General features: G+C 44.2%; 1 protein-coding gene across 4 annotated transcripts in view; it reads right to left on the bottom strand.

Moving 5' to 3' along the window:
- Positions 1 to 908: 908 nt before the first annotated feature.
- pip5k1ca (phosphatidylinositol-4-phosphate 5-kinase, type I, gamma a) overlaps positions 909 to 12,694 on the bottom strand; it is a 121,550-nt gene continuing 109,764 nt past the window's right edge. For 2 of the 4 annotated variants that reach the window (XM_034180310.1, XM_034180309.1), the window contains one exon: positions 5,151 to 5,379. In XM_034180310.1, the coding sequence (XP_034036201.1) occupies positions 5,191 to 5,379 (189 nt within the window). In that variant the 3' untranslated portion in view covers positions 5,151 to 5,190. Of the gene's footprint in view, positions 2,847 to 5,150; positions 5,380 to 12,694 lie in introns of those variants that run through there. The other 2 variants (XM_034180311.1, XM_034180312.1) reach the window with 2 other exon arrangements.

Genomic DNA, 12,694 nt, shown 5'->3' with positions numbered 1-12,694 from the left:
AGCTGGTTACATAAAAAAACAACAAAAAAAAACAGGTAAAACTATCAAGGTCACTGATGTTAGAGAGAGAGAGAGAGAGAGAGAGAGAGAGAGAGAGAGAGAGAGAGAGAGAGAGAGAGGTACAGTAGTATCCAGAATAATAGTAGTGCTATGTGACTAAAAAGATTAATCCAGGTTTTGAGTATATTTCTTATTGTTACATGGGAAACAAGGTACCAGTAGATTCAGTAGATCCTCACAAATCCAACAAGACCAAGCATTCATGATATGCACACTCTTAAGGCTATGAAATTGGGCTATTAGTAAAAAAAGGGCATGTCCTCTTCAGCATAAGGCAACATGACCTCTTCAAGTATTTTGACATATCCAAACTGATCCATGATACCTGGTATGCGATATATAGGCCCAACAGCATAGTAGGAGAAACATGCCCATATCATGATGCTTGCACCACCATGCTTCACTGTCTTCACTGTGAACTGTGGATTGAATTCAGAGTTTGGGGGTTGTTTGTCCATCTTAAAGCATTGGAGATCATTGTAGATGAACAGTCTACAATTTTTTGCACCTGCATATAAGTTTTCCCCTCTCCAATCAACTTTTTAATCAACTACGCTGTTCTTCTGAACAATGTCTTGAACGTCCCATTTTCCTCAGGCTTTTAAAGAGAAAAACATGTTCAACAGGTGCTGGCTTCATCCTTAAATAGGGGACACCTGATTCACACCTGTTTGTTCCACAAAATTGATGAACTCACTGACTGAATGCCACACTACTATTATTGTGAACACCCCCTTTTCTACTTTTTTTTTACTAATAGCCCAATTTCATAGCCTTAAGAGTGTGCATATCATGAATGCTTGGTCTTGTTGGATTTGTGAGAAACTACTGAATCTACTGGTACCTTGTTTCCCATGTAACAATAAGAAATATACTCAAAACCTGTATTAATCTTTTTAGTCACATACGAGCACTACTATTACTACGAGCACTCGTAGCACTACTATTATTCTGAGCACTACTGTACTCAGAAAGGTACCAACCCAGTCCTACATTTGGCAGTAACTAAGGAGTACAGTGCTGTCTCACCAAAACACTATTAACATACAGATGACAGAAAAAATTCTGGATCTGCAGTTAAAGTCACGATCCAGATCAAATTTAATCAACAGTTCCTTGACCCAACATATACACTCAACTTTGACTAATACTCAACTAATTTCTTTGTGCTGCTCCCGCCCATCCCTGCTGAAATTCAGAGTATTAGCACCCATACCCACAATGTGTGTTACACACCCGCCCATTCATGCAATGTTTATGTCCTGTCTCACAATTGCGAAACTCTGAGAAATTATGCCCGCACAATAACAGAGATGCATTGATTTTCTCCCTACCTGCTGGAGAAAACACGTCATTTAGGCTATCAATAAAGAGATTCATGGGGTTGTTTGTTTCGTTTCCCTGGCCTGTATGGCTTTTGATGCACTGATCAGGAATAACGCTCTTATTTCGTTGTTTTCATTTAAAGAGTTTCATATGTGTGTGCCATATATGGGCATGCAGTGTTGCTATGGTAACTTGCTGCATCTGTGTCTGTCTCTGATGCTCCTGTTAAATATGTTCTATTTAAGATGAAAGTAGCGTGTGGACGCCGAATACTTTTACACTATTCTCCTTTGTTGACTGAGTCATGTTGCTTCCAAACCCGCATTTTTTATTTTTAGCCACCCGCAGCTAAGTTCTAATCGCCTGCTTCCGCGAGATTTGTGTTGGGTCTCGGAGGACCTGGCAGGACCCAATCTCAATGCAGCCCTCTGATCCACACCAGAGACCATATGGAGTGGGATTTAATAAAGCAGTGGAAGAAGAAATAAGATCAGGGCACCGACACATGGATTCACGTTGCTATGAAAAAATGTCTCCATTATAAAGGGAATGTTTAGGGTTCTATGCACCACAAGCTACCAGAAAGAAAGTGTTTTCCCCCACGAGATCATGCCTGAGGACAGGACACCTCTGGTCCCACCTGCTACTTTTTTGTTTTAATCTTCCTTTTTAGGTTTTCTTAGAAAACTGCCATTCAGTTGTGTGCTAAACGAGTGCTTACATGCAGCCAGTGATGCCTGGCTGTCACTATTTGTGTATTAATATTCAAGACATGCTTTGAATAGATGGCTCACATGTTTCACTGTGGAATACGAGGCTTTCCAATGCGCACACACGTCTGAGTTTACTGTGATTTATCAACAGGAAGTTGTGCGCAATTGTGAACGCTCACTTTATATAAATGCATTTTCACCTTGATTTTGTCCTTACCAGGCTCCAGCATTGAAATCTGCATATGCTGGTGCAGGTGTTTCAGGCTGCATTGGATTTACAGTAGGAGAACCCCCCACGTTGCATTATGGGAATAGCAGATTATACCAGAGCAAGCCTCTCCTGATTGGCCGAACCAGCACGTACTCATTTACTTTGTGTGTGCTGCAGGGTGAGAAGGTGAGTATTCAGAGCGTCTTGCATGAAGTACAGCGTGGACTACGGAGTTTCATGGATGTCAAACATATAAACACATTGTCACACATACACACAACTATTAAACCAGTGTAGTTATTATCTGTTGAGGGAGAAAGGCAGGGATGGTTGGAAATCAGTGATGTCATCACTGTCGGGATTGTTATTTATCAGCCCTCCTCTGGTAGTTACGTTTTTTTCCATCAGCGTGTTTCTGCATGTTTAAAATCCCGGAGCAGGCAGAAGTGCTGTTGCTACCACTGAGGTCTGTCTGTCAGACCGACTAGTCGTCCTCGCTGAGGCCTTCATCCCTTTCTGCCAGAGATCACGTCTTACTGTTGGACACAAACAGTCAACGTGTAAGTCAAAGCACACACATTAAAGGCAGTGAATACTTCTGACTGCAAAAAACAATTGAGAAATGAATTCAAATGGGAAAATAATGAAGATAAGCAGAAATCTCACACAAGACAGTAAGAAAAAAAAAGAGAAAAAGTAGGAGTGAAGATACATGTAGTATTACAGGCTAAAGAAAAAAAATGGTATGAAGCACTGAGGTGCCTAAAGTACGGCTGACTGCTTCGATTTGAAGTCTGCTCGCATGAACGCTCAGCAAAGATCTCTCCTGGAATATCTCAGATCAACTAATCTTATCATGTCATGAATTTCTGAGCTGGAGTGAAATATTTCAGTTAAGATTCTGTTTGCTTCAAAGTTCAACCCTTTAGTTTCTCCCGTCCAACGCCCCAAAGTACAAGTGACGGACACAGTCAAGAGCACTGTCTGTCCAAACCTTTGCTGCTACTATCTTCAAGGCCCTTGGGGCCCAACTAACCAAACCTGCTTATACATGGGTAGTCCCAGTGTTGGGGTGACGATCACCATAGCGACAGTGTCCTGATTTGCATATCTAATTAGGTCACAGGCTTAGCGAATACATAATCATTTTAAGCTCAGCACATAACCTACAACCAACTCCGAGGCACCTGCAAAGCAGCACGTGTCACAGGTTTACACACACCGTGGCTGAAGCTTTCAATTTGCCCCTAATCATTTTTTAAACAATATGTGTTAAGTCAGTGAAGAGGCCTGCTTTATTTTCAAATGAAGTTATTTAAAAATAATGTTTGAAGATAAATTTCACCTTTTGTGTCGTATGAATGATTTTCAGTGGGTCAATGGTTTAAGATAAATGCATCTTTAAATAGCATAGAATGACTTAAGAACTGCTGAATGACTAGTTGTCATAATTATGGGTTATTACTGCAGCAGATAAGAGAATATTTAGAGCAGAATCCTGCAAATTTGGCACAAATACTCCTTAGACATTCCTCTTTTGAAAAAACTATTGGCCACTTGAATTTTCAATTGACGGTCAGGTAGGGGTCAATTGAAGAATTACACAGGGGTCACAATTAAGAGATGCACAAATCATATTGAAAACTATACCACACTATTTGCCTGATCATAAAGATTCCAAAAAGGCATAGTTTGGACTATCTGTGACTGCATTCTATGGAGTTATGGGATAAAAACAGCAAGAATTGTGACAAAGGTCAGTTTCAGTTTGCGCATGCAAATTATTTATTGAGTTAACATGGTTTTAAAAAGGAATTGTTTGGACCATTCGGTGTTTCCCATATTACCCCTGGCGTCCGCCTGCACTTCTCAGAATGCACCGCAGTGCCAGCAGAGTTCTGCTGTCTCACAGCGCATGTAAACAATGGCAAAGTGAGGCTATGGATGGCATTAATTTAGCGAGTTCACGGAGATTATGATGAATATACGCTTTCCCAAGTTGAGAGGTTATCTTGGGGAGGTGTATCACCTGTGATGGACTTCTGTTGTCTTACTGTCCATACTTCACGAGATGTGTTTACACTGTGAGTGCTGAGCTCCTAACACCAGAACTCTGCTGAAACCAACCTCTCGCGTGAGTCACGGGCCGCCAGACAGCGCGAGATTCACAACTGCGAAACACCGAATGTTTTATGCTTAGTTAATACGTTACACGTATGTCACATGTCATACAATCCAATGGAAGTTGACCTTTTTTGACCTTTACTTTGGAGACCAAACATTCAACACTGTCAACACTATTCCATTTATTAATCCTATTAGCTCAACCAATAATTTTCATCACTTTTTACCAAAATTGGAGCAACTTTAGCTTCTGACCCCTGTACAAACTGAAACTGACCTTTGTCACCATTTTTGCTGTTTTTATACCATAACTCCTGATCATTCAGTCATAGATAGTACAAACTATACCTTTCTGGAATCTTTACAATCAGACAAATAATGTGGTGTAGTTTTCAATTTGATTCTTCAGTTGACCCTTACCTGGCTGCCTATTGAAAATTCAAGTGGCCAAATTTGGTGCTTGTATCACCAATTGAAGGATTGTTTGCACTATAGTATGAGAACCTTCCTGTACCAGGTTCTTACATTTAAGAGCATGAAGAAGAAATAAAAAAGCTAAGATGGTGAGTGTGGTAGGCAGAATTGTGGTGTACTATTAACTGTCGATTAGTGAGCATTTCCACCCACACAGAGTAGATTAAATTAACATCATGATGTTCAGCAGAGTTTGTGAGCACATCACACGCTTCAGTGGCCCAGAGACATGTTTTCCTTTGCTACGATGACTGCAGCAGCAGCAAACTGAAGCTCACATGGTCACGACAAAGCTGAATAACCACTAGACATAAAAATAAAAAGATTTTTATGTCTTTGCACGTTTGTAATGTTTCTATGACTCCAATGCTTAGCACTTACTGTCTCGCTTTCCCAATCCCCTTCCGGTACAGCCTGAGACTCTGAGCCATAGTGCAGTGGAGAATACACCCAGGTCCTGTCCTCTGGAGGCTGTTTTTACACACCCACCACAGCAGGGGGGGCCAGCAGGACAGAGGAAAGGCCAGAGGCACAGATAAAAGCAGCAGGCAGGAGAAAGATACAAGATGACAGGAGAAGAAGACAAAGAAATGAAAATTAAGGATGCATTGAGGAGGAAATGTTGAAGAGCCACATCTGATCATGTGAATTTGACAGGTGTGACGTTAGGAGTGTTAAAAAAACAAGCAAACGAATGTGTAAAGTAAATCCTGCAAACTACTGGCTGTGATGATGCAGAAGCGTGCTGTTAATCATGTGTGTTATAACAGATGTTACTGATGCATGTGTGACTCAGTGTTTCTTCCCATTTGGACTTGCTCCTGGAAAACAAAGTGACATGCAGAGGGGGAGGGACGAACTGCCGCACCAGCCAAACAGGGGGGATGAGGAGCAGAAAGAAGGAAGGCTACGGTGACAGAAGGAAGTGGGAAGAATGCTGGGATGCAAGGACAACCCAGTGAGCAACCCCGCCCCAAAGCATCACTTTCCCCAACAAAACGTTCTCCCCATTTCCCATCACCGGAAGGTGGCGTCCACCTGCTGCGTAACGGCTTTGATTTGTTCGTCCGCTGCAGCGTTTTGAGACAGCGGAGCAGCTGCAGTGTGCAATGTCGCTGATGACGACAGAGGTGGAGGCATTGTGGGTGCACATCACAATCTCTCTCTGTCACACACACACGTACACGTGAAACTGTGCTTTGGTGCTAATGCAGTATCAACATAGTAAAGAGGGTGTTGTGATCTCTCTCTCTCTCCCTCCCTCCCTCTCCCTCTCCCCTCCTTGTTTTGGCAGTGGAGCTGATCATTGGACACACCTGTGGCAGCTGCAACACCTGCAGCCAATCACTCCTCACAGTGTTTCACTCCTGGCTCTTCACCCTCGCCAGCTAAGGCCTTGTCCGCACGTATACAGTAGTTTCCCAATACAATGTTTTTCTCTGTCATTTTCAAATTGTGTTCCATAAATACGGCACTATTTCCAGAAATATCTGCAACGAAAATGTTCAAAATGACTGGCCTGTATGTGCCGTTGTATGTCGTGTGCATGTGTTTTTCATCATTCACTGGACTTTCTATGACTGGAAAACAAGAGAGAGATGGTGGACAAAACGAGCTAAATATTAAATGATTCATTTTTCACACTCTTCAGTTTGTATCCATCTTGTGTTCTCTGTCATTCAAGCGGCGGTTCAGATAAATCAGCAGAAAAATGACATCACTGGATAATTAGCACTTTTCACTAGACTTTCTATGGCTGGAAAACAACACAGCCATGAAAGATACAGATTTTTTTAAATAACTGCAGGGACTGAAAGAAAGTCACGTGACTATTGTCTGGTTCAGAAAACTTAGTTCTGTCCTGTTCTGACCGGACTGGAGCGCCACACGGAAAAGTTTGTATTATACAAAAACTGGAGTGCCACACGGAAAAACTCTGGATTTTACAAATCATCGAAAAAGAGAAAACGGATGGTGAGTCCACATGAACTTTAATGTACCTATTAATATATTAAAACGTTCCACGTGAGGTGTTTTCGTGCAGGTTCTCCAGGCTCACGGCAGTAAAAAAAAAAATGGAAAAAACAAAAACAAAAACACATATGCACACAATAAATCCAAATTGAATGCGCCCTGTACAGAATTGTGGAAAAAGGACTAATTTAATATTTAGCTGCTTTTGTCTGCCGTCTACTTGTTAGTCAATGCTTCAGGTTGTCATCATTACGGTAATCAGGCTGCAGATTACTCAGATGCTTTCAACACAGCTACTGTCTCTTCAGTTTCCTGCTTGCTGCAAAAAATCCCATTAATGATCCACCAAGAAATAAAATGAAATGTAAGTTACACTATAAACAACAACATCAAGTGATTAATTATAAGCCGCTGTGGTTAGACAGGTGGTGCTGTGATGTAATTGTTTCATTCCGTATTGCCTCTGCTCACAGAGAAGCGAATCCAGCGTTTTCAGATTTACCCACTCTGGAACCCATTTTCAAACAGTATCGTTTCTGACCACCGAAAACACCGGTTCCATGTGGATGAAATTCCAATACAATACAAATCAGTGTACGCGTGGACGAGGCCTAAAAGAACGACAGATTGTCATCTGAAGGCGTTTCCTGTCTTTAGACTTCAGTTCTGTTCGTCTTCCCTGCAGGGTTCAGTTTGTTTCACCACAATCACAGAAACATCTACAGGAAACTAATCACACAAATAATGAGAAATGACGGGGCTGCGGCACCCAACAGACTGACTGCACACATTTTTGTAATCACATTGGGGCTTATTTTTATACAGCCGCAATGACAATATAACCAGAAATACAGCGGAAATACATTTCCTTAACGTGTGCTGTTTACCTTTCACACTTATTCAGTAATTTCCTGGGTCCAAAAATAAATTGCCTGCTCCACGCTGAATGGAGCAGCGCAGCTGTGTGTGTAAATCAGGCAGCAGAGAGTCATTTTGTTGCTCAGTTCAGCAGAAACTAGCACTTTTTCCTCTGTCTGTCTGTCTCTTGTAGATGTAGACGATGGCCTATCCAAAATTAGAATACGACTTCTACAGATTTCACTGTTTCATCTGCTAGCATCATGTAACATATATGCTAATATCAGCCTCATATCATTTATCATTAACCAGATTCTGCAAAAGTCTCCAACACAGACTTTCTGTTGGCACTAAGGTTCTGAAACCTGCCTGCAGGCTATAATTTGAGAAATGTGCTGTATCATGTTCACACATGATGGGAGCCGTGCCAGTCATGTCATTAATCGTTTAAAGGTTCACCACATTCACTCAGGTGTTTTCAGCTATTCAGACTGATTCCACCTCGGCACAGTTTAAAATTGGGTGAAGCTCTGTGCCATGTCACGAAAACAGCAGGGATGTAGAAGAAAAGAGAAACATGAGCGAAATGTTCAATAGGTGGCAACAAGCTGCATGCTGAGCCGAGAATTCTGATGTACTTTTGGAGCGATATAATTTAAATCAAAACATTAGAATGGAGACAAAATTAAGCTAAATAAAAAAAAAAGGTTTAACACCTAGTGCCAGCAGTTTTTACAAAAAACAAAAACAAAAAACAACAAGACTTTGAACAGGGTCATGGAATGACAAGGAAAATCAGAAACTTTTGGTATTTTGCTAGGAACAAAAACAAAACCAGAAAGTTTATATATGTTTTATGTTCCGGAACTGAACCGTTTATTTAAAATAATTGTAACCAGTTAATACTGTAATTTTTTTCGTTCTTGAAAAGATTTCTCTTTAAAATGACCCGGTGAGGATGTCAGACTCCATTAATGCTCCACATCCAAACAGCTGGTGGCAGTAATACACTGTCGGTTTTCAAACCGCCAATAAATGCAACAGAAGAAGAAGAAGACAAAGAAGAAAAAGAAGACGATGACGATGAAGAAGAAGAAGAAAATGACTCGGAGAGGTTCACTTCTGCCTGTCATATATTTTGGGTATTGCTGGCGGGACAAAGTGTATCCCGTGTTTCAAGCTGAGAAACGCACTTGGAGCAGACAAAAGCTGATAGACTTCTTTAAAAACACTGCATTTTTTTTCAAGTCATTATTATGCTTTTTTTTGTCTTGGTGCATCAAATGGGATTTGTTTTCATCATGAGCAGCAAGGTTAACAAAAGGCTTCTTTTCTGTACAGGATGGTTTTAAGTGGAGTTTGTGAATGTAACTGTATTGTGCTTGACAAAGGCTTTATAAGGTAATTCCTTGCCCCTGTGATAATATCAGCTCTTGACGACTGACAGTTCTTGATACAGAGCCGTTAGATTGGAGATCATGGGTGTTCATCATAGGCTTGACCCTTTGCCCTTTACGCACCAAAATTCCTTTAGATTTCTTGAATCCTTTCATGAAAATTCAGTAAGGTATGTCTTCTATAATATATTCCAATTCTAAGGTAGAACTCTACTAGTGTATACTAAGGTATATTTAAATATCAAAAAAAAAAAGAAGAGTAGAATGAAGAATAGAATAGAGTAGTAGAGCCACTTAGGTGCCTGGTCTTGAGAACCAGGGATGGTAGGTTGAAAAGCATTTTTAACCCATGGGTACTCTCCCTACCCACCCCAGCGGCTCAAGGAAATGGGCATATCATAATAATATATCATAAGAAAATAGACATCATATATATAAGTGATATTTACATAATAAGCGTAATAAACAACATATACAAGAGATATAGTTACTACAACATATTATAGGAGTTAGCTTCTACAACCTAAATTTTAATACAGAAGGCTGTAGTATACATATACTTAGTCTGTAGACTAGCAGTAAAATTAAATTCTAGCTAGAGGGCTAAGCTATAAATATGGTTATATTATTATAGAAATAGAAGCTATGATGTAATATGTTTTAGGTATCTATCTAAAGTTAACCCTGCTGTTGTGTGGGCCGCCAGAAGAGGAGGTACTGCTGGCCCATCACCAGAGGGCGCCCTGCCTGAAGTGCGGGCTTCAGGCTCGAGAGGGCGCTGCCGCCACGGACACAGCCGGGGGTGACAGCTGTCACTCATTATCTCTTGACAGCTGTCACCCATCTACACTTCATCATCCCACTCCATAAAGACCAGACATCATCTCCACCTCGTTGCCGAGATATCGTCTACCTTAGGAGGTAACCTTCTCAGCCTGCATATCCAGATAAGTGGTTACTCAGACACTGCACGAGTGTGTGTTAGAGGTGGAGGTGGAATTCCCACCGTTGTTGTTACGGGGTGTTCACACACCCACATCTGATTGTCTCTGCTCCTCGCCAGCAGTACCAGATCCGACACGCGGAGACAGTGGCCACCTGGGGTGTTCGGGATTTGGCGGCTCCAGTATTCTCCAGGTTCGGTGGTGGAGGAAATCGTGTGGTTCCGGTTCTTCTCAGGACAGACGTCCTCTATCCTCGAGCCTGCCCACACGTCACCTTTGCTAATTGACTATTGTACATATTCTGTAATCTGCTGTGTTTGGTTGTGCTTTTCACAACAGTAAAGTGTTCATATTTGACTCTTTCATTGTCCGTTCATTTACGCCCCCTGTTGTGGGTCCGTGTCACTACACTTTCACAACAGGATATCTCGGCCAGCGTCATGGACTCCGAGGGGCGTCACCCAGCCATTGAACAGCCAATGGGAGAGCAGGGTGCACAGGCGTCTGCAGGAGGCGTGATTGGTGAGTTGCAGCACATCCTCACCGCCTTTACGGCTCGGTTGGATCAGATGACCGAGCAAAACATCCTCCTGAACCGCAGGGTGGAGGCTCTCTCCGCACAGGTGGCAGCGAGCGCTCAGGGCGCTGCTGCAGCTCCTCCTCCTGCCGACCCTGTGCAGGATATGAATGTTCCAGTGGTCGTTCAACAACCCCTCCCACCATCCCCTGAAGCATACATAAGCCCCCCAGAGCCGTACGGAGGTTGTGTGGAGACGTGCGCGGACTTTCTCATGCAGTGTTCGCTCGTCTTTGCACAACATCCCGTCATGTACGCGTCTGATGCTGGTAAAGTAGCTTATGTAATTAATCTGCTTCGAGGAGAGGCACGCACTTGGGCTACGGCGCTTTGGGAGCAAAATTCACGGCTCCTTCATACGTACACTGGGTTTGTGAGGGAGTTCAAAACCGTGTTTGACCACCCTAACAGGGGAGAGACCGCTTCAACTGTGCTGCTGTCAATGATACAGGGACGCCGGCGCGCAGCCGCTTATGCAGTCGACTTCCGCATTGCGGCTGCGAGGTCCAGCTGGAATAACGCTGCGCTCCGCGCTGCCTTCATAAACGGACTGTCGTCGGTCCTGAAGGAGCACCTGTCTTGCGGGACTTCCTGCATTGGTTCGTCTTTGTGTATCTGGACGATATTCTCATCTTTTCCCCAGACCCCGAGACTCATGTCCAGCTTGTACGTCAGGTCCTGCAGCGGTTGTTGGAGAACCGGCTGTTTGTGAAGGGCGAGAACTGTGAGTTTCACCGCACTTCTTTGTCCTTCCTGGGGTTTATCATCTCCTCTAACTCCGTCGCCCCTGATCCGGCCAAGGTTACGGCGGTGAGAGATTGGCCCCAACCTACAAGCCGGAGGAATCTGCAACAGTTCCTCGGCTTTGTAAATTTCTACAGGAGGTTCATAAAGGGCTATAGCCAGGTAGTTAGCCCCCTGACAGCCCTGACCTCTCCTAAAGTCCCCTTCACCTGGTCGGATCGGTGCGAAGCCGCATTCAAGGAGTTGAAACGACGGTTCTCGACTGCACCAGTGCTGGTGCAGCCCAACCTTAGCCACCAGTTTGTGGTCAAAGTGGACGCCTCTGACTCAGGGATAGGAGCCGTGCTATCCCAGAGCAGAGAGACCGATAAGGTCCTTCACCCGTGTGCCTATTTTTCCCGCAGGTTGACCCCAGCTGAACGGAACTATGACGTCGGCAATCGAGAACTCCTTGCGGTGAAAGAGGCTCTTGAGGAGTGGAGACACCTGTTGGAGGGAGTGTCTGTGCCGTTCATGGTTTTCACTGACCATCGGAACCTGGAGTATATCAGGACCGCCAGGCGGCTGAACCCCAGGCAAGCCCGCTGGTCACTGTTCTTCGGGCGTTTTGACTTCCGGATCACCTACCGCCCCGGGACCAAGAACCAGAGATCGGATGCCTTGTCCCGGGTGCATGAAGATGAAGTCAAGACTGAGCTGTCGGATCCACCGGAGCCCACTATCGTGGCCACCCTCACCTGGGACATGGAGAAGACCGTCCGGGAGGCCCTGGCACGGAGCCCGGACCCCGGAACAGGGCCAAAGAACAGACTCTACGTCCCACCAGAGGCAAGAGCTGCTGTCTTGGATTTCTGTCACGGTTCTAAGCTCTCCTGTCATCCGGGGGTGCGAAGGACCGTGGCAGTGGTCCGGCAGAGCTTCTGGTGGGCGTCCCTGGAGGCCGACGTCCGGGAATATATCCAGGCCTGCACCACCTGTGCCAGGGGCAAGGCAGACCACCAGAAGGTACAGGGACTTCTTCAGCCACTTCCTGTGCCTCATCGCCCCTGGTCCCACATCGGTCTGGATTTTGTCACGGGCCTCCCGCCGTCCCAGGGCATGACAACCATCTTCACGATAGTGGACCGATTCTCCAAGGCGGCCCACTTTGTGGCCCTCCCGAAGCTCCCCATGGCCCAGGAGACTGCAAACCTCCTGGTCCACCACATCGTCCGTCTGCATGGGATACCTACCGACATCGTCTCTGATCGTGGTCCCCAGTTTTCCTCACACGTCTAGAGGAGCTTCTGCCG

Source organism: Thalassophryne amazonica, chromosome 10 (genome assembly GCF_902500255.1).
Source record: "Thalassophryne amazonica chromosome 10, fThaAma1.1, whole genome shotgun sequence".
NCBI classification, from domain to species: Eukaryota; Metazoa; Chordata; class Actinopteri; order Batrachoidiformes; family Batrachoididae; genus Thalassophryne; species Thalassophryne amazonica.
Note: the sequence above shows the minus strand (reverse complement) of the source record. Positions and strands in the feature narration are given on the sequence as shown.